General features: G+C 42.2%; 1 protein-coding gene across 1 annotated transcript in view; it reads left to right on the top strand.

Annotated features, from left to right (window-relative positions):
• LOC102380368 (rab effector MyRIP) overlaps nt 1-24,868 on the top strand; it is a 222,778-nt gene that overhangs the window by 169,750 nt on the left and 28,160 nt on the right. The window contains 3 exon segments of the mRNA XM_025192653.1: nt 5,096-5,273; nt 11,160-11,815; nt 18,146-18,385. Of these exon segments, the coding sequence (XP_025048438.1) occupies nt 5,096-5,273; nt 11,160-11,815; nt 18,146-18,385 (1,074 nt within the window).

Here is a 24,868-nt window from a genome sequence, read left to right as displayed (position 1 = left end):
GCCCCCCCGGGGCCGGGTCCCCCCCCCGCCAGCCGCTCACAGCCCACCTGGGGCTGCCTGTGCCTGCTCAGGACAGCCCCGCACAGGCTGCGAGCAGCTGCAGTAGGGAGCGCTGGCCACAGGGCAGGGGAGGAGCCACTTTTCCCCATGCTCAGCTTTTCCCTGGACTCCTTCCCTGCCCAGGATCCTCCCCTGCCCTTGCCCCACCCGCCTTACCTAAGGTTCCCATGCAGGGCAGTCACGTGGTCCCAGGCCAGGCAGGCCCTGCTGTTGTGGGAGCCTGCCAGGGCTTCCCCTGGGTCCTACCTCCCCTGGTTCCTGTCATTTTTTACAGGAACCAAGGGCAGATAAATATTAATTTTCTAAAATTTTTAGGGGCCCTGCGGGTCAGATAGAATGGTCTCGCGAGCCAGATCTGGCCCGCGAGCTGTATTTTGCCCACCCCTATTCTAGTTCCTAGGATGCCCATTTAATCATGTCTCTTCTCCCTATGCTCTCTCTCCATTGGATTCTTACCCTTATCATTTAGGCCCTGCACATCAAGCCCTGCTCTGTTTTTCTCCCTCCAAAATCCTTTAGATTTCTACCCTTTCTTCTTCAAATCCATCCTAAGGGGACATCTGCAGTGCAGCAACTACAGCTCACATAGTCAGACTCAGGCTAGCTTTAACTAGGTACCGCTAGAGACATAAGCCTGCCAGCACAGAGCTCTGCATGGAATACAAGTGATGGTATTTGTTCAGCTTCTCATGCAGATTTTGCAGCCTGCCCTGAGCTCTTGGCTTAGCTCCAAGAGATTACACTACTATCAGTACCCAAGACAGCTAGTTTAAATCTAGCTCAGGTATCTCTACAAAAGCTACAGTGACTGTACTATAGCTGCAGACACACTTTCACCATGATGCCTATGAAACAGTAATAATGCAGGTGAGAAGCTGATAGTGCAGCTATTGATAATATTTAAACAGAAGACAAAAATGAATTTACAGTTCATAGCATCTTTCAGGCAAGATCATAAATCATATTAGAGCATTACTTAGGCGTTATTAGTTAAAAAGGCAGGAAGTTAGATTGTTCCCATTTTACAACTGAGTAAACAGACCCACAGAGGGGTTAAGGCTTACTCAAGTTTATGAAGCAAATTTGTGGCGGTGCTCCCATCTCCTGACTTCCTACGTTACTGCAGTGTCTGTATCTGGACATGACAGTAGTGAAATAAAAGTAATTGTACAGTTTTTATCTTATTAAATTCTGGAAGGTGGGAGGAAATTAAAATACAAAGTAATTTCCTATACTAGAAATGATTTGTATAAGTGTCAATAGTGTGTTTCAATAATGGAACTTCTAAAATAAATCAAGAGGCTAGATGGTGTTAGCCAAATGAAGATCTGCCTGAAGTTTTAAAACAGCAGTGAGAGCTGTGATTCTCAATCAAGGGGCTGTGGCACCCTGAGATGTCTTGAGATACTTTCAAGGGCATTGTTGGGTGCTGCAAAATGTTAGTACTGTTAAGTGTGCAGACATAATTCACAAGATAAACTCAGATTTTTCATGTAGAAAGCCAGTGTTAAAAACATTCTGGCCTGTTGTGGTCTTTCTGAGTTCTTTGCAACAGAAGAATTACTTGTTTTTCTGTAGTCAAAAAAAGAGTGACAATTAAGAGCTGGCATTTTCTGATGGGTGCTTCAAATCTAAAAAGGTGGAGAATCAGTCTTAGAGATAGGCATATAGCTCAAAATTTACGTGTGTTATAAAGCTTTATGTATACTTTCTTTAAAGGTTCAATATGAAGTAAACCCCCTTCTGATGCAGCACCCTATTTTCCTTGACATTGATAAGGGTTTTTTCACCTAGAACAGTGATTTTGAATCTGGTCCATGGACCCCTGGGGGTCACAGACTATGTCTGAGGGGTCCGCAGAAGATTACTGTGATCAATCAAAAGTATGTCAATACCCACACTTACAATTCAAAGGGGTCCACATCTCCATTCAGCATTGCCAAAGAAGTCCACACCTCCATTCAAATTTTTTTAGGGTTCCACAAAAGAAAAAAGTTTGAAAACCACTCACCAAGAATAAGGAGCAAATGTCTGGGTAGGGAGTACCAGCGGAACTGACTTACGCATAAAGTATTTGGAAAGTACACATTTTAAAAAATACAGAAAAAATGTTTATTCTCTAATTTCTTCCAGTAACAGTTGCTGCCATAAAAAGATGTGTAAATATGCCTGTCCACTTTAAAATGTTGATCAAGTTTCAGGGTAGTTCAGCTCTCAGTAATCTCCTTCCATTTTTTAAAAGCTTTGTTTTAGCCTAGATTGTTAAATCTCATCATACTTTATGCAATGACATCCGTTTATTTCAGAAACTGAAGATTTTTATGAGCTATCAAGGAAATGCCATAACATATAAATTGGATTTAGTTTATACAGGGCATGTTTACAGATGCATTAATGTGCCTTTTCTAATGCACATTATATTTAGTACCTCCAATATGAGATACTAAATTAATGCACATTAGGCTGCGCTAATGCACAGTAGCGCATTTGCACACTTTTTTAGTGACGCTTAATGCACAATAGACTATTTTACTGAACAGCAGCGTAATGTCACTTTTTATATGTGATGCTTTAATGCGCAATAAAATAGTCTTCTGTGCATTAAAGTGCACCTGTAGACATGCCCACAGTGCTGTCAATAGGTTTCTATTAACTCATGTCCTGGAATTTGAAACTGAGCATTGTAGAGTTTTGCAGTAGAACCCCTCAGGATTAATCATTCTCAGGATTAACATTACTGCAAGGTCATTACATTTATATATATATATATATATATATATGGAAGATTCAATTGAAGGCCAATAATTCTGGCTTTTACTCAGTCCTGAAGCCCAGCTAATCCCTATTGCTTAATGCATTGTCTTTTTACTAATTCCCTTATGAAATCCTAGAGCTGGGCCAAGAACACAGAGTGCTTCACAATTAATTAATTCCCCTGGCATAGGGGGAATCCCTGCCTGCTGTTTCAGACAGCATAGCCAGAGAAGTGGTATGCAGGAATCCCAGTCCATGCCAACTAATGGCCCCTATGGGGTTTAACACTGATGCTACCCAAGGAACTCAGGGCATGAAAATAGCTTAAAGTCAACACTGACCTATCTATCGGTCTTAGCTATGCAAAGCAGGGCTCTGATGCAGCTAGGGGTCTGTCTTAGGGGTTAATTACTTTGGTCAATTATTTGTACTTTCAGCATCAGTTTAAGAATACAGAGCTCTAAAATGCCAACACTCCCTGTATAAAGAAACTGGACAGTCTCAAAGCATACCATTTCGTTTAACTGAGGTCTGCAAAGACAGTCTTTTACTTGCATTTTCTTATTTCTGGCCTCTCTAACAAACAGTCAAAGACAGATTTTCATCTGTAAGAAACTGGGTAAAAAAATAGGCTGCTATTTGAAAATGCAGGATCTTTGCCATTCAGGCAGCTGAAGTACATGCTGTAATTGAAAGCAAAATTGTCCGTTATAAGAAAAAGAAAGCAATGCAACTAAATGCTGTCTGTTGGTAATGAGCAAAATGTTAGAAACCTAACCTGAAATTGATCTCCACATTTCTATGCTCAAATACTGTATATCTGGCCTCATTTGCAAGTGTGCCGAACACACACAAAATTTTGCCAGTATAGTTTTAACTCCAAAAAGAAATGGTAATTTAAAAAATAAGAGGGCATATACCTGTATGTTTATTTATCAGTTCATTTTTATTTGGTTCATGAAACCCTACACCTTTGTCTCTAACTCAGTTTAGTGGCTTATTTAGTGGCTAAGAATACACTAAAATGTCTTGTGATTATATGGATCTTTAAGAAAACATTTTCCCATAAGATATAGAATCACTAGGTCTTATGAATTATAAATAATATGGTATAACAGACCATGTATTAGAAATAAATAGCATCCGTTAAAATCTGTTTACCAAAGAAAATTAAAATTGCACAGTAGAGTCTACCCTCTATGTATACTTTGGGAGGCAAGAAAATTGAAGCATTAAAGTTGGTTGAGTTGCAGATTTGTTTTGGTTTGTTTTTTAATTTATTATTATTACCGTTATTATTAACCTTTTAAATGTAGCATCCACAGTTAGCCAGTGGGAAGCAGTATGTAGTAAATAGTACATGGATAAACAGAAAAGAGCCATGGGCCACCTTAGGCATCTTTACAGCATCCTAAGATGCTAGGTAGCTCCACAATGAAGCATGCAATGCCTGCTCCACACGTGATTTGCCCTGGAACCAATGAAACCCTGATGCTTTAGTGTGCCTGTAGATGTGCAGGGATGCTGTTCCAACATATTATAATTAATCAAGTCTGCTGGAGTGTGCTAATTAGCATCTCATGTATTCAGCATCCCCGTGCTTCAGAATGGCAATGGGGACTCTTTAACTAAAGTTCATTTAATGAGATTTAATTAAAGTGCTCCTGCCACCATTTTGAACCTCAGGATCCTGAATACCAGAATCACCGTGGGCGCTTTAATTAGAGCAGCTCTCCAAATCACTCTAATTAAACCACCCCTCTCCCACAGACAGAGCATGTGTAGAGACACCCTTAGTGTAGTGCTAAGTGAGTTCAATAAGCTCATGCTGTCAGGTGCAAGCACTAAAGCAACTACATTATCTCCATTGTAGATTAGAAAACATTCAGCGCCAGTGTGGAGTGCTTCTCCGTGGCACTCCCTAGCATGGTCCTTTGATGATGTAGACCTTCCTAGCTAGCCCTTAAATAGACTAATGCCAACAAGCAAATTTGTACCACTGTTCCGTGGTATTCAATTTCCATCTGGTACCTAGTAGCCCAGACAATTTCTTGCATCTCCCAGTAGAAACAACAACATTATAAATGCATGTAAACAATCTGGCCTAACCCTAAAATGTACTTTGGAACTAATGAAATTCCATTTCCCAGAACTGATGGTCCCATGCTTCGTTGCAGCACACTGTCTAAGTTAGTGATAGAGTTATATAAAATATTAATTGTAGCAGGAGTATAATTGGCTACTACTCTTTGTAAATAATCTTTGAATTTTATCTCAACAGAGATCTCAGTCAGCATTCTCATTGACTATGGAAGATGCACCAAGCAAGGGCCTGGACCTCGCATCGTCTATGTCTGAGCTTCTTTGGAGACATCAGAAAGGCCAATCCAGGAGAAAGAAGGAATATAAAATGTCTGCATTGCCCAGCTGGAAAAGTGTGGACAGGCTAAATGAAATAAGTAATTATTTCTTGTACTAGTACACAGCCCCTTGTTTATTCCTTTTGACAAATGTCCTGTTTCTATTGTTGTGCAAACAACAGATGTAAAAAGGCCTGCACTAAATTGGCAATACTTATCACGACAATAATAATGGCTGCTGATGGATATGGAAAAAAAATTCACTTTACCAGAAGAAGCAACGCATTAGTTCAACCTGGCTTGGCATCTGTATAGATCAGGTGCTTCAGCGGGGCTTGTTTGGCACTTTTATCTAATAGCTGATTGAATCAGTGGGGTTTTTTTGGCACTTTTGTCTAATAGCTGAATGAATCAGCTATTAGATAAAAGTGCAAAAAAAAGCCCTGCTGAAGCACCCGATCTATACAGATGTTGGGCGAGCTGGGTCAAACTGACATGATGCCTCTTTTGGGCATGTGCTAGGCTCAACGTGGAGATGTGCCAAGATTAAAGTGGTGGAGTTTGGGGTTTTTTGGCGGAGTGGGTTGTCTGTAAGCACCCATGAAGTCTATAGTGCTTGTTATTGTGCTGTTAGTTTCCCCTGCATAAGGACATCAGAATTTGTCCTTTACTGAATAAAAAATGAATATCTTTACAAGTCAAGTAAGAGTAAATGCACTGTGAGCTAACAATGTATTTATTGCTATGAGGCAAGGATATGGGGGGAAGGAGGATATCTTTATTGGAGCAGCTGCTTGATTGGGATAAAGTTAGACAAACTTTTGATTAAAATGCATTCTTCTTCCTGTCTGAGGAGGGAAGCAAGCACAGTGACTATTAACAGCGAGTAGAGCTGTGAAAGTGGAGGTGGGAGAAATTCCCAGAGGTAGTGGACAAACAATTAGCAGAAAAAAACAAGCTTGACATCAAGGGAGATCTAGGCATAAGAAATGGGCAGAGGGGCATTATCACCTGTAGTGTGTAGGGAGAATTTCAGGAATCAGGTAGATTATAGGGTGTAAGAAAATCAGTACTGGTGTTTAGTCCTTGTATCCAGCCATATTATGAGTCTTCCTAGTATCCAGCCATCTTTTGAGTTTTTGTTCCCAAGTCCGCCTTTTAAAGGTGTTTGGTGGATTTTCCTTGAGTATGAAGGTAGTGAAGTCAAAAAGACACGGTTGTCCTATGAGAAATGTGCTCCTACTGACGTGTGTGTGTCTCATATGTTTTTTTTCTGTCAGAATTCATTCTTGTCCATAGTGCTGTTTAGCTTCATCCATGTAATTACCACAGGGGCATTAGATCAGCTATATCACATTTTGGAAAAGGCATGTATAGTAGGGTTCATGGATTCTGATGGGTTCATTGTGGCGGGGATGTTGATTTTAGCAGCAGTGGAGATGTGTTGACGGGTTAAGCATTTGTTGTTAAGTAAGGCTGTGTTCCACTGATGTCTGTTGACCAATGTGAAGTTTACTTCTGATGATGAGTTGGACAAAGTTAGGAGGTTGTTTGACAGCCAGGAGCAGAGAGGCTGGGAGTATTTCTCTCAATGTCTGATCTTCATAGTGTTCAGTGGTTCTTCTAATCAGTTCCAAATGTGGAGTTTGCAGTCACAATGGGTTTTTTTTTAATTATAGCAGGGTATTTGGGGGTTTTTGGGTGGCTCTTTCAAAGATATTTCTCTACTAAAGTGTCCTTTGTGTATGAAGGTAGTGTTAGAGTAATATTATAGCCAAGATGGTCTGAGAATTATGTGAGAGGCAAGGATTTCTTAGGGATATCTTGTATTGGCTCAAATCCATAGTTGGAATAGGGTTAAACTAGATTTTGAATGCAAGGCATTCTTCATCAGGTCTATGCTGTGCTGGTATTTACTGCTTATACCTGATGAAGACTGTCTTGCATTGAAAAGCTTGTCTAACTCTGTCCCAGCTATGCATTTGATCCAATAAAAGATATCACCTTAAGAAATCCTTGTTGTATGAAGGCAGATATTAGGCTGGCCAGGTGAGCATCACAAGTGTTCTCCTTAGAGCAGGTGCTATGCAAATTTCATTTTACTGTTATGCAAATTTCTGCTCAGAGTAACCTTCTGCCATGCATTATAAAAAAAAAATGAGTAGGAGTAGGATTCTAGCCAAAAGCCTATATTCAGCAAGGCAATTAAGTAGATACTTAAATTTAAGCACCCACTTAAATTCCATTGAAGTAAACCACACAGTAATTTAGCACTTAACAATTACTTAACCACAGCTGAATGACAGATTGATAAAGGTGCACTTTTAGGTTCCCTGCTGATACTATTTCCTCATGCCTTCTGACATGGAGGTCACAGCTGGGATAAAACAAAGGTGCACTACAGAGACTGCTTTATGTATAATGGTTTATTGTATTGATTCGTGCGATATTATTTACTGCATCTTTGTTCTCTAGTTAGCAACTGTATGTTAAAACAGTGGGGCCAGCCTTTTTTTCAAAAGTGCCACAAATTCGCCCTGCATCCTCCCCAACAGCTGCTCTGATCCCCTTCCCCTGCCTAATCCACTGCTCTGCTCCCTGCCCTGTGCTTCCTGCCTGATCTGCTGCTCTGGTTTTTGCTCCCTGCCCTATCTCTTGCTGTGCTGCCTGTCTCCTCCCTGATCTGCTACATGCCACCCACAAAGGCTGCCCATACCACCTGTAGCATACATGTCGCGGGTTGGTCACGCCGTTTTAAAACCTGCTAAAGCTGAAAGGATCTCAGCCAGCAGTTCCAAGTGATAGCAGCAAATACCAACAGTCCAATCATTCATTTACTTGCACCTTATTAGATATTTATGCCTTCAAAAAGTGAATTGAAACTCCATGACTTTGATTAAGTAGCATTTATCTTTATTTTGAACCCTCTTTATATGCAAGATCTCTGTAGTGGTTCATTTCACATGGCATCTCTGCTAATATGCAATCAGCTCATGTCCTTTACCTGTGTAATCAATTTTAAAGGCTTTTATCTATTTCAGTTATTCATATTTGCAGGTAATAGTTACTTGTAGTGCTCGCCCTCTGTGGCCCTGAGGGATGAATGAGTGGCATGGGGCAGGTCCACAGGCTGGATCCCATCTGAGTCATTTCTAATCCAGGACAGTGAGTGCACAGATGTCATCTGGTGCACTGGTACAACCCTGCACACTTGATCAGGCCTTAGCGTGACTGCACACTGGAGAGGTCCAGTGCATGGGGCCCTGTCATCCAGCCTGGGGAGTTCCCCACGGGCCCAGAAATTTGGCAGGAGGGAATGCAGTGGCTCTGGGAACAATGACTACTCCCCTGCCACTAAATTTCTGGACTCTTTTTGGGGGTGTGAAGATGAAACGGGGGCCCTAAAACCCACCGCTTCAATTTAGGGCAAAGTAACCCCCGTGTTGTGCACACACCCCGCACTTACCTGCCTCTCCGGTGGCGGGGTGAGGAGGGTGAGCTGCCGGCAGGTGGAGCCATCCCCGGGCTGTGGCAGGGACTGATGCTCCCTCCACGCCAGCAACGGCACCCCCCAGGCAGCACCTGCCCACAGGCACCGGGCTCAGGCAGTCCCGGTGAGCAGTGCAGCCACAAAGGGAAGCACCGGGTCCCCGTGCAGCTCAGGCAGGCTCTGGGGGGGGAGCGGGGGGGGGAAATCAGGCTTGCCACTTTTCTTGGGTGGAGCCTCCTTTCCCGGGCTGCTGCCAGGCTGCGTGCAGGGCTTCCTGTAGAGCTGTGGGGCTGCACAGAGCCTGGTGCTTCACTCCGCGGCTGTAGGGTAGCAAACTAAAACTCCTTGAAGGAAATTTGTTTAGCTGCACCCCAAGCCTTTTAAGGCACATTACGCTGCTGAATTTCCTACAGTGGCTGGAATTCATGCACGATATGCCACCAAGGCGTGCAAACACCGACACCATTAAAGCAGTGTAAAAGCATTTAGCCCGCTTTAAAGTGCCATGCACACATGGCCACGGAGAGAGCCCCATGGGCTGGATGACACAGCTCTGGTGGCCAGGTACAGCCTGTGAATTGACTTGATTTTCCACATGTTTTGAGAGAGAGTGAAGAAGTAATATTAGGCAGTGCTTATACAGATCTTAGCCAGTTAATCATGGAATAGCCAAACCCATCAGGAGGGACAGAGCTGCAAAAATCACTTGATGAGTATGAGGGTGAAAAAATGGTTTGTTTGTTGGGGGGGTTTTTGGGTTTTGTTTTGGTTTTTTTGGGGGGGGGGGGGGGGGGGGGGGGGCGGGGGGGGGGAGGGGAGGGGTTGCCAGAGTGTGACTGACTTCATTGGGATAATTAATCCAGTTCTTTGAATTGATATGAAATTTTGGGATGAAAATGGGCCAAGGAGATTTAAATAAATAATAAGCAAAAAAAAAAAAAAATCCTTAACAGAATTCAGAAGCTTAATTATCATTTTGTTGGTGTTTTGGTTGTTTTCTTCTTTTTAGGTTTGTTTATGCTCCAGGGAAAAACTGTTCCAAACCTCAAAGCATATTTACTATACTGCATATTTATTTCATAATTGTATCCTCTAATGGGCCAACAGCAGTATCAAATAAAAAAAATCATTACCTTGACTTCCAAATATTTACAACCATAAAACTGAGGGCACCTGTTATTCCCATATAACAATATCAATGTTTCAGAAGCTGTTTTATCATTTGGGAGAAAAACTTAAACATTTGGAACAGTAATCCTCTACCTGTACTTTGTATTTTGTGTTTTTCTAACCATTTATCTAAACAGTTGTGCCTGTCAGAGGAATCTGCATAAGATGCATAATTTGATTCAATGTGTTAAGATGGGTATGTAAACTCACCACACTGTTTAGTTTACAGCTATTATAGGAAGTATGAATAATAAACCCATCAGATGTTCAAACCAACATTAAAAAACTCTCTCACATCCAGTAGAAAGTGGAATATGAATTTTGAATCTGTTTAAGCCTTAACATTTTGATAAATAGATCCCTTTTCTTGCATATTTTTCTTTTCTGAAATTTAAAACTTTAGCCTCAAATGAAGAACCTGTAGCATCACCTTGGATCCTAAATCTTATATATTTTATAATTCTGTGATGATTTCTGATTAAACAAAATATTTTCATATGATCCCTTGTGAAAGTGACTAACTCTCCCAAATTTTTCAGACCATTTCAAATGTCAAGGTTATGTCCTGGTATCCCTGAAATTGGATTTTTATCCCAAAATTGAATGCATTCTGCAGTCAGCTGAGTCAGGGCCACTTCAGGAATGGATGAGTCTGTGTCCTACTTATGATGAGTCTGTGTCCTGCTTTGTTTCCTGAGAGGACATAACATGACACTATCTGGTGCTATATGAATGTAGCTACAATACTTCTGCTTCAGGTGGTAGTGATAGGTTACCTTCAGAGCCAGCAGCAGCATAACCATGTTCATGCAGTGTTCCACAAAGACTAGTAAATTCTCCTGAAAGCAGAACAAATTAGCCCAGAGGCAGTGCCACATTAAGGCAGCTACTCGAACCGCAACTAGAAGTGGTGCAGGTAATGTTCACCAAACATTGGGTTGTTTTAGGCCCCTGACTCAAGGCATAATGGAATCCGTGTAGCAAATCACGTATTCATTTCTTTAAGAATATAAGAAGTGCCACACTGGGTCAGACCAGTGGTCCATCTAGCCGAGTACCCTGTCTCCAGCAGTGGCCGGGGTGGGTGCTTAGAGGAAGAGCACTGAGCTGGCTACATCTAGAGTGATCTATCCCCAGTTCATTACCTTCCCTGATATCCACCATAGCCCAAGTTTCTGTCCATCTTTCTGTGCTGGTCCCATAATTAAGTGGGCAGCTTCTGCTAAAGTCTGTATTTGAATCTGAAGCAAGCAAATCAGCCTTTCCCACTGAAGTATTAAAATAATTCTTGGGGGTGGGGGGTTGTTCTTGTTTTAATTTCACAGGCCCGCCTCCTGTTTTACACAGCACCGATGGAAACTGGGTGGCTTTGCAAAATGTCGCCTTGCCACTCCCTCGAATGCTTGCCAAACCAAAGAGCCAAGTGTTCAAAGCCTTGGAGAATGAGTCTAGCGTTGTGTCTGCTTATGATGAGATGGGCTCTGACAGCGAGGATGACTATGACTGGAATGTGGCCTTGAACAAGCTGCGCCAGAGGCCAAGGCAGTTGTCGGAGGACTCCTATTATACTGATTCCCAGTACAACACAGAATGGGCTTATGGCAATGATCAGTACCAACCAATCACCTCCCCTTCCTCGGGACTGTGTACCAACACAGAGACAGTATACTCTGACTCAGAAACATCTTCAGTAAATTCTTCCAGAGAGGCTGGAGGATCTAGCCAGCTTCCTTGGCTGCAAAGGAGAACTCAAAGTGAGAAGTCCCAAGCAGAAAAAAACTATTTGCATGGAGAACTGGATGTAAATTTCAATCCACAGACATCCAGTATAGAGTATTCAGACAGCAGTGAGGAGGCTGAGGAAGTCAATTATGACTTAGAAAAGAGGTCTAGAAGATGGAGAAAGAGCAAAGTTGTCTCAGAAGAACTGTGCGAAGGAAAACATCATGGAAAAACTCACAAGAATGAGAGCTCAAATCAGGTAACTACATGGGTGCTGCAGGAGGAGGAAGTATGCAACAGCAGCTCAGACATGCTTACAACTACGCTAAGCATAGAAAGAATGGAGAACTCTCCTGATATCTTTATTTTTCTGGCTTATTAGAATTAAATGTAGTACAAAGAAGGTATGTTGCTTAAACTATGATTGGTCTGCGCTGTACAGCCATTGCTTCCTCCTCTTTCCAGTCACCCACTGGATAATGACATTACCCATAAGTTCAACACACAAGTCACCAATACAACCGAGAATTTGCCAACAGTTAACAAGCAGTGACATGTGATGAAGCTGCATTTTTTCTCTGTTCTTAGAATAGAAAACAACTGAGATATTTCACATACTTCTGTGTAGTAACGATTGGTGAATTACCTTTTAGTGGAGGTAACTGATGGTGATTGCTATGGACAAGTATGTAAAAGAAAATGAGCAGTTATTGAAATATAGCCCAGGTAATGTCTGGTTTTAATTTCCCAACGTACGCTTATCCTTGTATTGGATGTGTGTTTACACACTGCTTTTGTTTAAAGAAATTGCTCAGGAAGAAAAGGAGGTAATTGGCAAAATATAACATCTAAAGTATGAATATAAAAAAAACAGAAGCAGGCAAAGTTTTTTTTTTCTCCCCACAAAATATAGTTTTTATAACAAGGAAGTTAATAACATAAGAGCCATACTCGGTCAGACCAATGGTCCATCTGTCCCAGTATCCTGTAAAACAGTGGCTGAAGTGGATGTGATAGAGACAGAGCTTTGAGCTGGATAGCTCTAGATATCCCCTATTCAGTACCTTCCCTGGTATCCACCATTGAGTTTACAGATGCGAGACGATACATCTCCAACCATTCGGTTAAGTAGTCATTAATAGATTTATTGTCCATGAATTTATCCAGCCCCTTTTTGAACATGGCTATGCTATTTGCCTCCACCTCCTTCTGTGGTAATGAATTCGACAAGTGTTGATTCTGTGTGTTGCTTAGAAAAGTACTCTTTCTTCTTATTTTTAAACCTGTCACCTGCTAATTTCAGCAGGGGCCCCCTAGTTCTAGTGTTTTGGGACTTGACAATTAACCATTCCCTGTTTACTTAATCTGCACCTTTCAAGATTTTATAGACTTCTATCATTTCCCCACTCAGGCTTCTCCTTTCCAAACCGAAGACCCTGGCCTTTTTAGTCTCTCCTGGTATGGCAACTACTCCATGCCACTCATTGATCATTTAGGTTGCCCTTCTCTGTACTTTGTTAAATTAGTTCAATAACAGTGTAACCAGAAAACTCCTCTGCTGGGTGCATGCCCTAGTGCTGTGACTGGCGTTCCATGTAGGATCTGATTTTCCCCAGAGGCAAATAGCAGCTATTACAATCCTGAACACTGAACAAGGTGAATGGAAAGCTGAGCTGGCCTTTACTCCTTCACTGATGATCAAGTAGCTCACTGATATTCTGTCTCGTGAATCCCATGGTTGGGACATCCTCTAATGCATCAGGATAGTGCAACTGCCTTAGGAATTAAATCTTCCTTTCCCCTATTCTTCACTTCGGAAGTACATAGGCAATCTGCTCCACACTTTAGATTCACAGACCAATCATTGTTAGTTCTTTCTTTTGTTGGTTTATATCACCTACCTTTATGTCTAACCTTTATAACTGCTCACTTGCTCCCAACCCTTAATGGGATCCTAGTGTTTCACAATGTTGAGGATACTGGTTAAATTATTTCTTGCTAGCGTGTTCTGCATCTGCTCTGCCCCTTTGGAAGAAGACAGATATAGACATCCTCTGCTGGTACATTTCCAGGCATGCTCTATTTATTTTTAGCAAGAGCCAAAGCCAGTGAATTTTATTTCCTTCCCTTTCTACTTGTCTTACAAGTATTATAATGCATGCACAAGAGGGAAAATGTGTATGTGTGTGCATGCACAGAGATATACTTTGGTCTTCATGCCCCCTGCTGCTCTGCAAGAAGTACCAAAAAGCAGATCACCCTGATCAGATCCATGCTTCCAAAGCACAGGATGCTTGTTGGCACGCTGAGCTACACGCTTTAGCAGCAGGTATAGCGTATGCTACAGTGTCCCAGCCAGTGCAGAAAATGGTTATCCCTTTCAGGCTTCTTTCAGGTGTCTTTCACCAACAGTTTTAATTCCCCTCCAGTGTGTTCAAGGAGCCCACAAGATATAAAGCAAAAGGCAAAAATCATTTGTTTGTTTTTTCTTTGCCCCTGTCAGAGAACCGAGGCAAAGGCAAAATTTGGCCCTGAATCACTTTCACAGAGGCAATGTTTTTAAAGTAGCAAGATTGTCCAACTGCAGAAAAGAGGGAAGCAAGACACAGGGGGAAGGAGCAAAAAATGCAAAACAAATTGTATAGTTTAAACTTACTCCTGATAGCAGCTCATTCCTTCAGCAAACAGTAACACAAAACCATTGTAGATAAAACACAGGTGAGAAATTCGAAGGAGACTGGCCATTTCCATTCTAATAAAACATTTACAAAGAGGATGTAGCTAGGATTGAAAATTCTAGTGAAAGGCAGTGAAAATGATCCAGGGGATTGGCAGTATGAGTTGGAGTAAGAAGACAAATCATCCAGACTTAGCCTATATTCCTGAGAAAAATGAGAGTAGAGGAATGGCAGAACTCTATGCAATTGCAAAAGTAATTCCCTAATTCAAACTAAACCATTGAGACTGAGCAGTTCAGATTAAATGTCTTATATACGGGGTGATGCTCTTTGAGTGCCCAGAGTAGGGGGAGAGCACTATTCTGCTCATCACACTTGCCTCCCTCTCCCACAGATGCACAGATTGGTGCATCGCTGCACTGCACAGCTCCTGTGGCTGGGAAGAGCCACCTCAAGGTTCCCCCGTCACTGCAGAGACTCCCAGGGGGAGTCTGAGAAATGTCTAAGGGGCAAGGATTTTTTGAGATATCTTTTCTGAGCCAACTGTATTGTTGATAGCACTGTTTGGGCATAAAGTGCCCCTCCTTAGGTCTCCATAGGTCAGTGCACTTGGAATCCGTAGTGATGTATACTAAGGAATTGTACTTTCCATAACACACACACACACACACACACACACACACACACACACACACACGATGGAAAGTACAATACCTTAATTGCTTTATATGAATGACACTTGCTTCCATTTTGAAGACAGCTACTGCTTTTATAAAATGGCATCACCTGCTAATTACAGTCTTCCAGCCATTTAGCTCCACATACTGCCTGTACCTCTGACTAGTCCCTATAACTGGATGTCGAAATACAGGGTTTACTCTTTAATCATTCCACTAGATGGCACTTGTGCTTTAGTTACAGAAAATATGAGCCTTTTAACCCCAGACTTTCCTACCTGTAGAGTGTATTATATGACCTTAGCTATTTACAAAAAGAACAGCTGCTTCTTTTCTATGTGTCCTACAATGAAGTAACAGTCATTTTTGTGTTTCTTTTCTTAATAGGTCACAGTGTAATGTGGGTTCGTTACTGAACCACCCCAACTAGTTTTCGGGCTTGTTCAAGTGCTTCTGTGCAGTAAAATTAGAAATCATATTTCTAATTTTAAAAATTGACAAGGACCCCAAATTAACCTAACCTAAACTTAATTGATTAAAACAATCCATAATCCAGAAAAATATACCATGTCATTTACAAACAGTTAACTGTGTTTGAAAGCTCAGGAACTTACCAGTAGCAAAATCCTGGTGATTTAAGTTTATGGCATTGGGTAATAATTCTCTCTGTGTGCAAACAGGAACTACAGAATACCTAGCTTGCTCATAACGAAGCAGTAGTTGTGGAGCACAGATAGAAAGATGACCAGCAGCTACAGCTGCATCCATGGTCTCAACAAACTCAGTATGATGCTGCTGTGTCTTCACTAGGAAAAAAAGGAAGGAGTTTCTTAATGCAAATGAGCTAGGACAAGGCCAAAGTGATGGCAAGGCAGCTTTCAACATATGCTAATGTGTTTAATTAAAGCCTATGCTCACTACAGTCTTTAATTCTTCATGCCCACTCAATAAGCTACAAACTGCTTTGTCTTTGTTGAGCATTATGAACACCTGGTTTTCACCAAGTAAAAGCCCCTGGTTGACTTCTTCAGACTAACACAGCTAACTACCTTCCTTTTTTCAGTTAGGTCATCATCCAAAGCCCATAAAACTGAAAAACATCCACAGATTTAATTGGACTTTGGATGTGGACAACCAGGAACTAACCTTTAAGTACAATCTTACCCCAATCAAGTTCTTGATTTGGAAGGGTGATAACATGATTGTGTTGGCCCTGAATACAAGGGTGTAATTCTACCAGATTGTTATAGTTTAATCAGGTTCTCTTGAAGGCCCTGACACTGGGTCTGCTCAGTCCTAATAGGCCATACCTTTTTTTTTTCCATTAGAGTCAATCAGCTGTAGAACATGATGTGATGGCTTTGTAGTGTAAACGTGCTCAAGAAGTATTACTGTGCATGGAGAGTACTATTCTCTCATTTCCACTGGGGCTCCTAACCAGGATTTGAATCCAGATTTGTGTTTCTAAAATGACATGCAACAATTAGCTACTCTATTTCACCCCCACATCAATTGTAAATGTCAACTGATGTTCTGATCAACAAATTCAATTGATACAATATGTCAGTGCCATCCATGAGAGAACAATCGATCAAAAAGCAAAATCTTTCTGAACGGGTTCTGTATCCCTTACTGTTTCTATTGGAATTTGACCTCATAAGCACCCTTTGGGAAAATGCTAAGTAGGGGCCACCTCCTATTTCACCTTTATACATCTTACAGCAGTATAAGAATTGTTTGGGGCACTTATACACAATTTGAATTCTTTTTGCATTTGTGCAGGTAAGTTTGCCCTGTGCTATCTTGCTGAGCATTCATAGATTCATAGATTGTAAGGCCAGAAAGGACCTCAGAAGTTCATTGGGTCCAGCCCCCTGCACCAAGCAGGAAACATAACTGGGAGTCAGGTGACCCGAGCAAGGTGACTGTCTAGTCTCCTCTTGAAAGGCTGCCTAGGCCCAGGAGTGGAATAGAACTGCCCAAGTAGACTCATAACTGTATGTATGTCCCAAAACTTTAGGTGCAAAAAACAACAAAAGCAATGGGAAGAGAGGGTCAACCTGCCTTTTATCCCTGGCCATAAAATAGAATAGACGGACTATCCTACTTCTGTTTATTTATTTTGTCCAATGAATATTAAATGCAAGATGCAGAAGAGCTAGTGGGAGCCAGAAGAAAGAACCAGAACCCAGGGCCCCTTCCTTCTATCCAAGACTGCATCCATCTCACTGAGCCATCCTCCCTCTTGCTTGCTTCTTCCTAGCCCTACGTATCTTCCTCACCTGCTTTGCCCTGTTGGCCAGCTTCCAGAGAAAACCTGGAGAGTTTTCTTGGCAATGCCCAGTCCCTGGCCCTGTGGTTTTAGAACATTTTGTTGGGAAGTGGGAGATCCCCGCAGTATGAGGGGAGCCTAGTACCTGGGTTTCTCCCTCCCTAGGCAGGTGCTTAGGGCTGAAAGAAAGGAGAGAGATGTGCATACTTGAACATCCCTATTCTGCCACAAATGGACAGAGAATCTTAAACCCACTTCAGTGTGAAAAATTGCGCTTGCACAGCTATACATGTGCCCTGTAGGCACGTAAAGGTGAAAGAGGCTTGGCCCAAGGTAGATTGAACAAGAAGAGGGATTAAAAAATGGATGAAAAGGTTCTAAGGAGACCAGCATTTTAAATGCATTAAAAATCTACTGTAGCACTGAGCAGAGTGAAAACATTTGAGAATCTGTTCTTCATCTACAAACCCCATTTGCTCAGAGCTATGATTTGGAAGTCCATGTGGTAAAAATCAATTTTCACTCTGCAGAAACTTCTGTTTTGGAAAAGCTCATATTTTAATGTACATTTTCAAGTTCCTATCTGTTGTGGCAGCCATCTACATCCCAAGCCTGAGGAGATTATTCTGTTAAAAAAATAGTTAATCAAATTCACCCAAGGAACCTTGTCTGTCTAGTTAATTTTTATGCACTTATTGTGTTTTCCCATGTAAAATAGGAGAGAGCAAAAATAATCAAGTCCGTGTGCTGAAAGGTAGACATGCTGCACATCTATACCAAATTGAAAATCTAACTGTCTAGAGATTTATACCATGGTATCTTTCCAGATTTCTTGAAAAATAAGTGTATTTGTATGAATTACAAACTTCAACATAGCTTAGGTAAAAATCAGTTTGATTTTTTTTTTATTTGTTCACTCTGAGTTTTATTTCTATTGTTCTACTGTTTTGATTCCATCATAGGATTTTGAAGATTTATCAGAAAGTGATATAAGCAGTGAGGATCAACACGATAAAATTAAAGCAGACCTTATGGAGGAAGATCTTAAATCCAGGTTATTTGACCTAGCTGCTAAGATGAATGACAAGAAAACATCTTCTGGTGAAGAACAGGAATCAGAGCCTCCAACAGAATCTGAGAACCAGAAGGAGAGTGTGTCATCAGAAGAAAACAGCAAAAGCATACAGGATGAGCTGAAGAAGGTAAGCTGTCACTACAGTGGCCTAGAGATATCTTAGGAATTGGAATCCTTGCTGTTGAGAGGTTTCTTTATTTTAGTGGGGCCAGATCTGGAGTAGATCATGTTCATGGGGGAAAATGAAGAATTTATACATGCCTAACAGTAATGCTTAGATAATTCCATAGATTTTCCTGTTACCTCTCTGGCTGGATATTTCGTGCCCTTTTAATGTTTTCCCAAACCTGTTTTCCTATCTATTCATTCTCCTTTCAGTCTGACAACAAGAATCCGTAGGTGTAAAAATCTTAGAGATTCTGAAAGGCAGTGTCCTTCCTAACAATGCATTTGATCTGCTGTGGGCATGTCTACATGAACCACTTTACTGCACAGTAGAGGTAATTACTGAGCTGTAAGCATGCATGTCTACACGTGCAGATCCTTACTGCACAGTAATTGGCTCTAATCACGAGTAAATTTGCCCCCTGCAAATGCAAGTAGCGAATCTACTTGTGGTTAGTAACTGCGCAGTACCATACATGTAGACATCTGACCGGGAGCAAATGTGCTCCCAGTCAGCTGGTCAGCAGGGGGCAGGGAGGGAGATTGCTCCCTGCCCCCAGGAGCTGCCTACTCCTGGGGCAGGCTCCGCCATTGGAGTTTGAGTGAAGACAATGTCCCCCTGGCCTCACAGCAGGAAGCTCCCAGCCCCCACTCCACGATTGCTGAGCTGGGGCTGGGAGATCCTTATCTCTCAGCCCAAGCTCCACAACTGCCAGACCCCAGGCTAGGAGATCCTTATCTCCTAGCACTGACCCTGGGAGGATCTCCCAGTCTGGGTCCCACAACTGTGGTGCTTGAGCTGAGAAATAATGAATTCCTAGCCCCAGCCCTGCAGTTGCGGAACGGGGACTGAGCGTTCCCCACTCCTGGGGCAGGGGGACACTGTTTCTGCCTGGGCTTTGATGGCAGAGCCCACCCCGGCAGCAGGCAGCTCCTAGGGCCAAGGAGCAATGTCCAAGCCCCTGCTAGGAGACCGCTGTTTCCTGGCCTAGAGCTCCCCCTGGCTGCTGGAGGGGCTGGTTACAGGGCTGTAGGGAGCAGGATCTGTCTGCTGCTAGGAGCAGCGAATCTGTTCCTGCGTACTTGCACATGTAGACACATGCCCAGAAGCATTTACTCTCGAGTAGTTTACTCAGGAGTAAACTGTTTCCAGAGCTTTTGCACATGTAGATGCACCCAGTGTGTGTGTGAAATGTTCCAAAATCCAGCCCCCGCCATGAGATTCTTGATTTCAGCAATGGTTGACTGTATTTACCACCAGTTTTTTTGTCTTTCTCGTCTGAGCTTCCCTTTATATGATGTTATTATGCACCTGAATATAGGGCTCTCTTCCCCCAGCTGGACCTAGCAAACGTGTCACCTCTGAAATCTCTAATTGACTTTGACTAGATCCTTTTTGCGCATCTGGCAAAGTGAAGTGTATTAGATTTTTACTCAGACTTTATTTTTGGATGATGTTGATTTACCTTGGGATGGATAAAAGCTTGTATATACTGACCTCTGTTTCAACATAATCCAATTCTTTCAAGTGTATGAGGTGGACAATCTGTACATACCAAGATAAAAATTAGTTCTGCTAGCAAGCAGTGAGGAATCTTCTATGTCTTGAATAAGAGAGGCTTTTGTTTTGAGCACTGCGAGTTCCTTTCATTGTGAAGTAGGCATGTGGTTAACTAATGTCCAAGGTGTTCGTGTGTGGGTATAACTTAAGCTATGATACATTATGGCAATAGACAGGTAGCAATGGGCTTTTTATGCCACTCAAACGATGCAAAATATGCCTCCTACCAGAGACTTCTGCTTCTGCGAACACAAATATAGTTCCTTCCTGCTTAATGTGTGAAAGTTCATCATTAGCAGTATACTGTCCACCCAGATCGTTCATTTGTCAAGAATGGTGTGTTCTGCAGTTACCTTATGGGCCTATTGAGAAGGGGCTGAAGTTGTTTTAGAAGCTTTTATGTAACATAGTGAGGAAGTAGAAAATGTGTAAGCAAAGAGCTTTGTCCTTTGGTTAGAGATAGTTACATTACAAAAAGTTACATTTCTGTGAACTTCAAAATGGGTTATATCTACACATGCTTATTACTGCGTATGAATAAACTTCAGGGCTTATTGCTGTGGAGTTTATTGCTCCTGGGCACCCAGGAGCACAGCGCATTGAGGGAGCAGGGAGCCTGGGGGATCAGCCTGCCAGCCCAGGGCTCCTCTGACCTGGCTGAATATATTGTGGAGGGGCTGGCTGGGGCACAAGGGTGCTTTGGTGTGGGGCTAGCTGGCAGGTAGCCCATTCACTGAAGAACCCTCATGCCCCAGCCAGCCAGGGCAGCATCTACAAGTGCACTGCTGTAGAGTAAATTTGTTTACTCCACCCTAGTAGGAGTACACGTGTAGATACACAATGGTTACTGCAGAGCTAATTAGTCAGCTCCACAGTAAACATCTCATGTAAACATGCCTAATTAGTCCTTTCCTGTTAAGCTGGAGAGATTTTATGTCTGTGTTTTCTGGAAATACTTTTCATCTGTGGATGAATGTACAGACCTGCAAAGCTAACAATGAATGGTTAAGTTTTCCCTCGTTTATGTTAACCCTAACAAATATATGCTTATTAGTTGTCATGGTTTTACCATTTTTACAAGGATGTTAGAAATCATGCAAATATTTCACTTTTTGAAAATGCTTCTCAGTAAGACAGGCTCGTAAGGAAAGGAAGGAACCTTTGGAAGTGAACCAAAAGTGTTGCTGGCTAGGGACCCCTCCTCCCCCCAAGATCTAGAGTTAGTCATCCATGGCTATTGTATATCTTTTTGTCTGCAATAAAGAAGTCAAGAAAACCAAATACTATTCATAGTCATGGTCTCAGAGGAATTGATAGCAGAACTTGCTGAAGCTTCACGATAGAAGAGAAACATGTGGGCTAACTTCATTCCTATTCTTGGCAGGTATTTTAAGAGGTTTTTTTAATCTCTCTTCTAAATGACACCATCTATTTTCTAAGTTAGCTGACCAACATATTACAATGAAATACTGAAGATGAGAATATATGATGTCAGAAGAGTAGCTTCAGCTGCCTAAATAGGAAGTTATATCTAAATGCATATCTAAATGTATTTACTTGAATACAAGATGACTCTGAATATAAAGGTGGCTTCCCAATAATTAGATTCTATTATTTATAAATGGATAAATTTGTTCTAATTTTCCAGGTATTGACTCTAATTACTGGAGGTTTGCCTTGAATTTGTCCCCCTCCCATTGCTGCAGCAGGGAAAATAAATCTATAGGGATCAGGTGGGCCCCTTGCCTTCTGCCCCCTCCCACCCAACTTCCTCCCCTGCAGCCTGTTCCCCACCTACCTCAGAGCCAATCTTGCTGTCTGTGAACACATGGAAATGCGGGGCAAATTTGAAAACACTTTGAAGTAAATATGCCTGTAATCATTCAGTTCATCCAGAATTGATGCATTTTACCTTTTTTTGAAACTATTGTAAATTTTAGCACAGATACTCCATAAACACACTTTTAAGCAGTACTTTTATACCTACTTTTATATAGTACAAACTATGCATGATATCAGTCTAAAGCCAAAAGATTCATAATTTACCATATTGTTCATTGGACTGGACCCCAGCAGAGTCAACAGTGTTTCAAGCCAATGGTGACCCTAGAGCTCAGCACTGATAACTGTGTGTGTGTAATACAAATACTGACCCTCCCCACAAAGGATCAATGTGCTAGTTAACCTCAACTCATGACTGCAACTGGGTGTTCTTGTCATGAGTCCTGGAATCCTCCATAAGTTATATGCTGATGAGGCACAGGGCAACCTGGTCCAGCTCCACCTCATGGAGGGCGTTGCTACACTAATGTGCCACAGTCTAAAAGAGGGTGTGGCAGAAGGATTTTGGGTGAACTGTTTGGAGCCCTGTTTCGTAATGTTTGAGAGACATTTAAGGTTGGTGAAAACACAGGAATCATTGGAAATTGAAAAAAAAGGTACAGCTAAACTGGGAATGAAGAGAAAGTTGAAATGCATTCAGTTCAGTGGCTCACCATGACTTGGAAAAGAGCCAGCACTGAAAGGGACTGAGTGCAAATGGGCACTACTATCTATCGTATTCAAATGGGGTATGCTAACCTGCCCTTTTGGCTCAGACTTCACAGTTCAGGACTGTATTAAAATGGGGCTGTGTGAAATGTACTGGTACGACAGAAACACAGAAGATGACAGGAAAGAAATGGCAGACCTCATATGGTGGAGAGGGGACTGGCGTAGACTTTTCAGAGGGAAACCCTCTTAAGAGAACAATGCGTGAAAGCACTGGAATGGTTATGGGTGCATGGTGTGAACTGTGTAACCGGACTAAAATAGTTTAACTATCAAAGTACGTTTTGGTTTGCCAGGTGAACCACAGTCGTCACTTGATGGGTTGTTAGAGGTACAGTTTTTTTATATATCTTTTTTGTTTGTTTGTTTTTGCAAAAAAAAATTGGTTAGACCTCAGAAATGTATACTGACTTTTTAGCTGGTTGCTATCATGCTTTAATTTCCACTTATAGCAGGGTCTCCCCTGCAGCTGGCAGTCCTGTCACCTGATGGGGCTCCCCACCATGGGGATGCACCATGAGCAGCTGAGGCCAGGAGTCTTGCAATTAAGGGGACTCTCAGCCCCAACAACTGTGGACGCTGAGTTCCAGCAGCGTGTCTGGCAGGGAAGACACCATGATAATGGTGTTGGTCCAGGTGGTTTTACTGATCTGGCAGGGGAGATCCCATTCTTCTTGGCCTTGAGTGACTTGATGTAATTGAGGATGGAAACCTGTCCATTGCACTGCAAGAGTCTACTATAGCCTCCCAATGGGAGGATCTCAGCTACACAATTCATGGTAATAGGGAAGTGCCCCCAGGCATTCCCTCTAGCTTGTTCCATCAACCTTTTGGCTAGCAGCAAGCAAGACTAGGCAGCATCTGAACTCCAAGGTCTCTAGGTTTCGTACATAGGTTGCCTACTATGGATTTGGGAGTATCTGAAACCCCAGGTTGAAAAGTCTAGGAAGGAGGATACTTGCCAGTGGTAGCACCACACAGACATGAATGACTGAACTCTGCTCAGTCAATAGAATTTGGAACTGGTTTATCCCAAGACATGAAATTAACAAAACAAAAAAAAGTAGATTCCCGTCAGTATGTTTACCTAACATGGTCCATCTGTTTTATAGTCATGATCAGTGTTGGCTGTATTTAATCAACTTCATAGTTGATTTCCATTACTGAGCCTGTGCTGCTTTTGACAGCAGTTTAATGATAGTCAGTGTTTTTAATGAGGTGTTCTTGTATGCGATTGTATGACAAGAAGAAAAAAAACCTGTTGTACATTTGAGTAAATGATAGATAAAAAGTACATTCATAGATGAAGACCCCAATGGAAGTAAACACAAAACAAGGTTTTCAAAAGTTTTTGGTCTCTCAGATCTGGGGCTTCTTTTAAGACGATTTATTTTCAAAGGGTGAATAAGAGCATCAAACCTGCGATTTATGGATCAGACCATAGGTCCATCTATCATGGTATCCTGTCACACTGGCAGAAAGTGGATTTTGAGGGGGAGGGTGAACAGGGCATATCCAGAATTTTCTACCCCCTGCTCCTCACCCACTGCACCTTCTAGCATTTAGACATTTAGTAAATCTTTCAAAATTTCTTAAAATCAGGCCGTCTTATGGTCTAGGCATTCAAGAATCATTAGCCACTACTTAAAACACTGTCCAGAAATCCCAATTTTCAAATGGGAGTGCTCAATTTCATGCTCAGGTACTCAAACTAGCACTCATTCTAGGTGTCTAAAATAGGGGTAAGAGACCAAAGTGGGTTTGAGCTCCAATAAGCAGCCTAGGCACTCTAGACCCATTATATCCAGGTCCGGCTTATGAGTTCCAGCCCACCCTGATTTGGGGTCCTTGATCCTGGTTTTGCCTCATAGGCTGTGGCCCCTGGCTCTCTCGGCCTCCAACCATCTCCAGCTTACGCCCTGCTCTGGCAGGCATTAAGCCTTGTTGTGCCCTACTGACGCCCCACTGTAGCCTTTGCACATTCCCAGACAGCCGCTCCCAGCCCAGCTGGTTTAACTCCAACAAAAACGTAGGCTGTTGCCTTACTAAAACATTCCTTTTCCTAGAGTACAAAAAGAAACAAAACAGAAAAAGGATCCTGACCACTGTAGCAGCAGTCCTCTCACCTGGAATACACAAATGTCACAGGAGGGGTTGGACCACTACTGTTTGTGACTCCTCCCAGGCTCACAGCATCTGGACCACTGAGGTCTCTGATACTTGCAACACAAGAACTCACACAACATCAAAGCATCTTCTTGCCCTGCTGGCCAGGCTTCTTCCTTTTTTCCATCCCTGTGCCCACCTTCTGGCAAGGGCTTAAGAGTCCACAGG

The sequence above is a fragment of the Alligator sinensis genome, unplaced genomic scaffold (genome assembly GCF_000455745.1).
Source record: "Alligator sinensis unplaced genomic scaffold, ASM45574v1 scaffold485_1, whole genome shotgun sequence".
NCBI classification, from domain to species: domain Eukaryota; kingdom Metazoa; phylum Chordata; order Crocodylia; family Alligatoridae; genus Alligator; species Alligator sinensis.
Note: the sequence above shows the minus strand (reverse complement) of the source record. Positions and strands in the feature narration are given on the sequence as shown.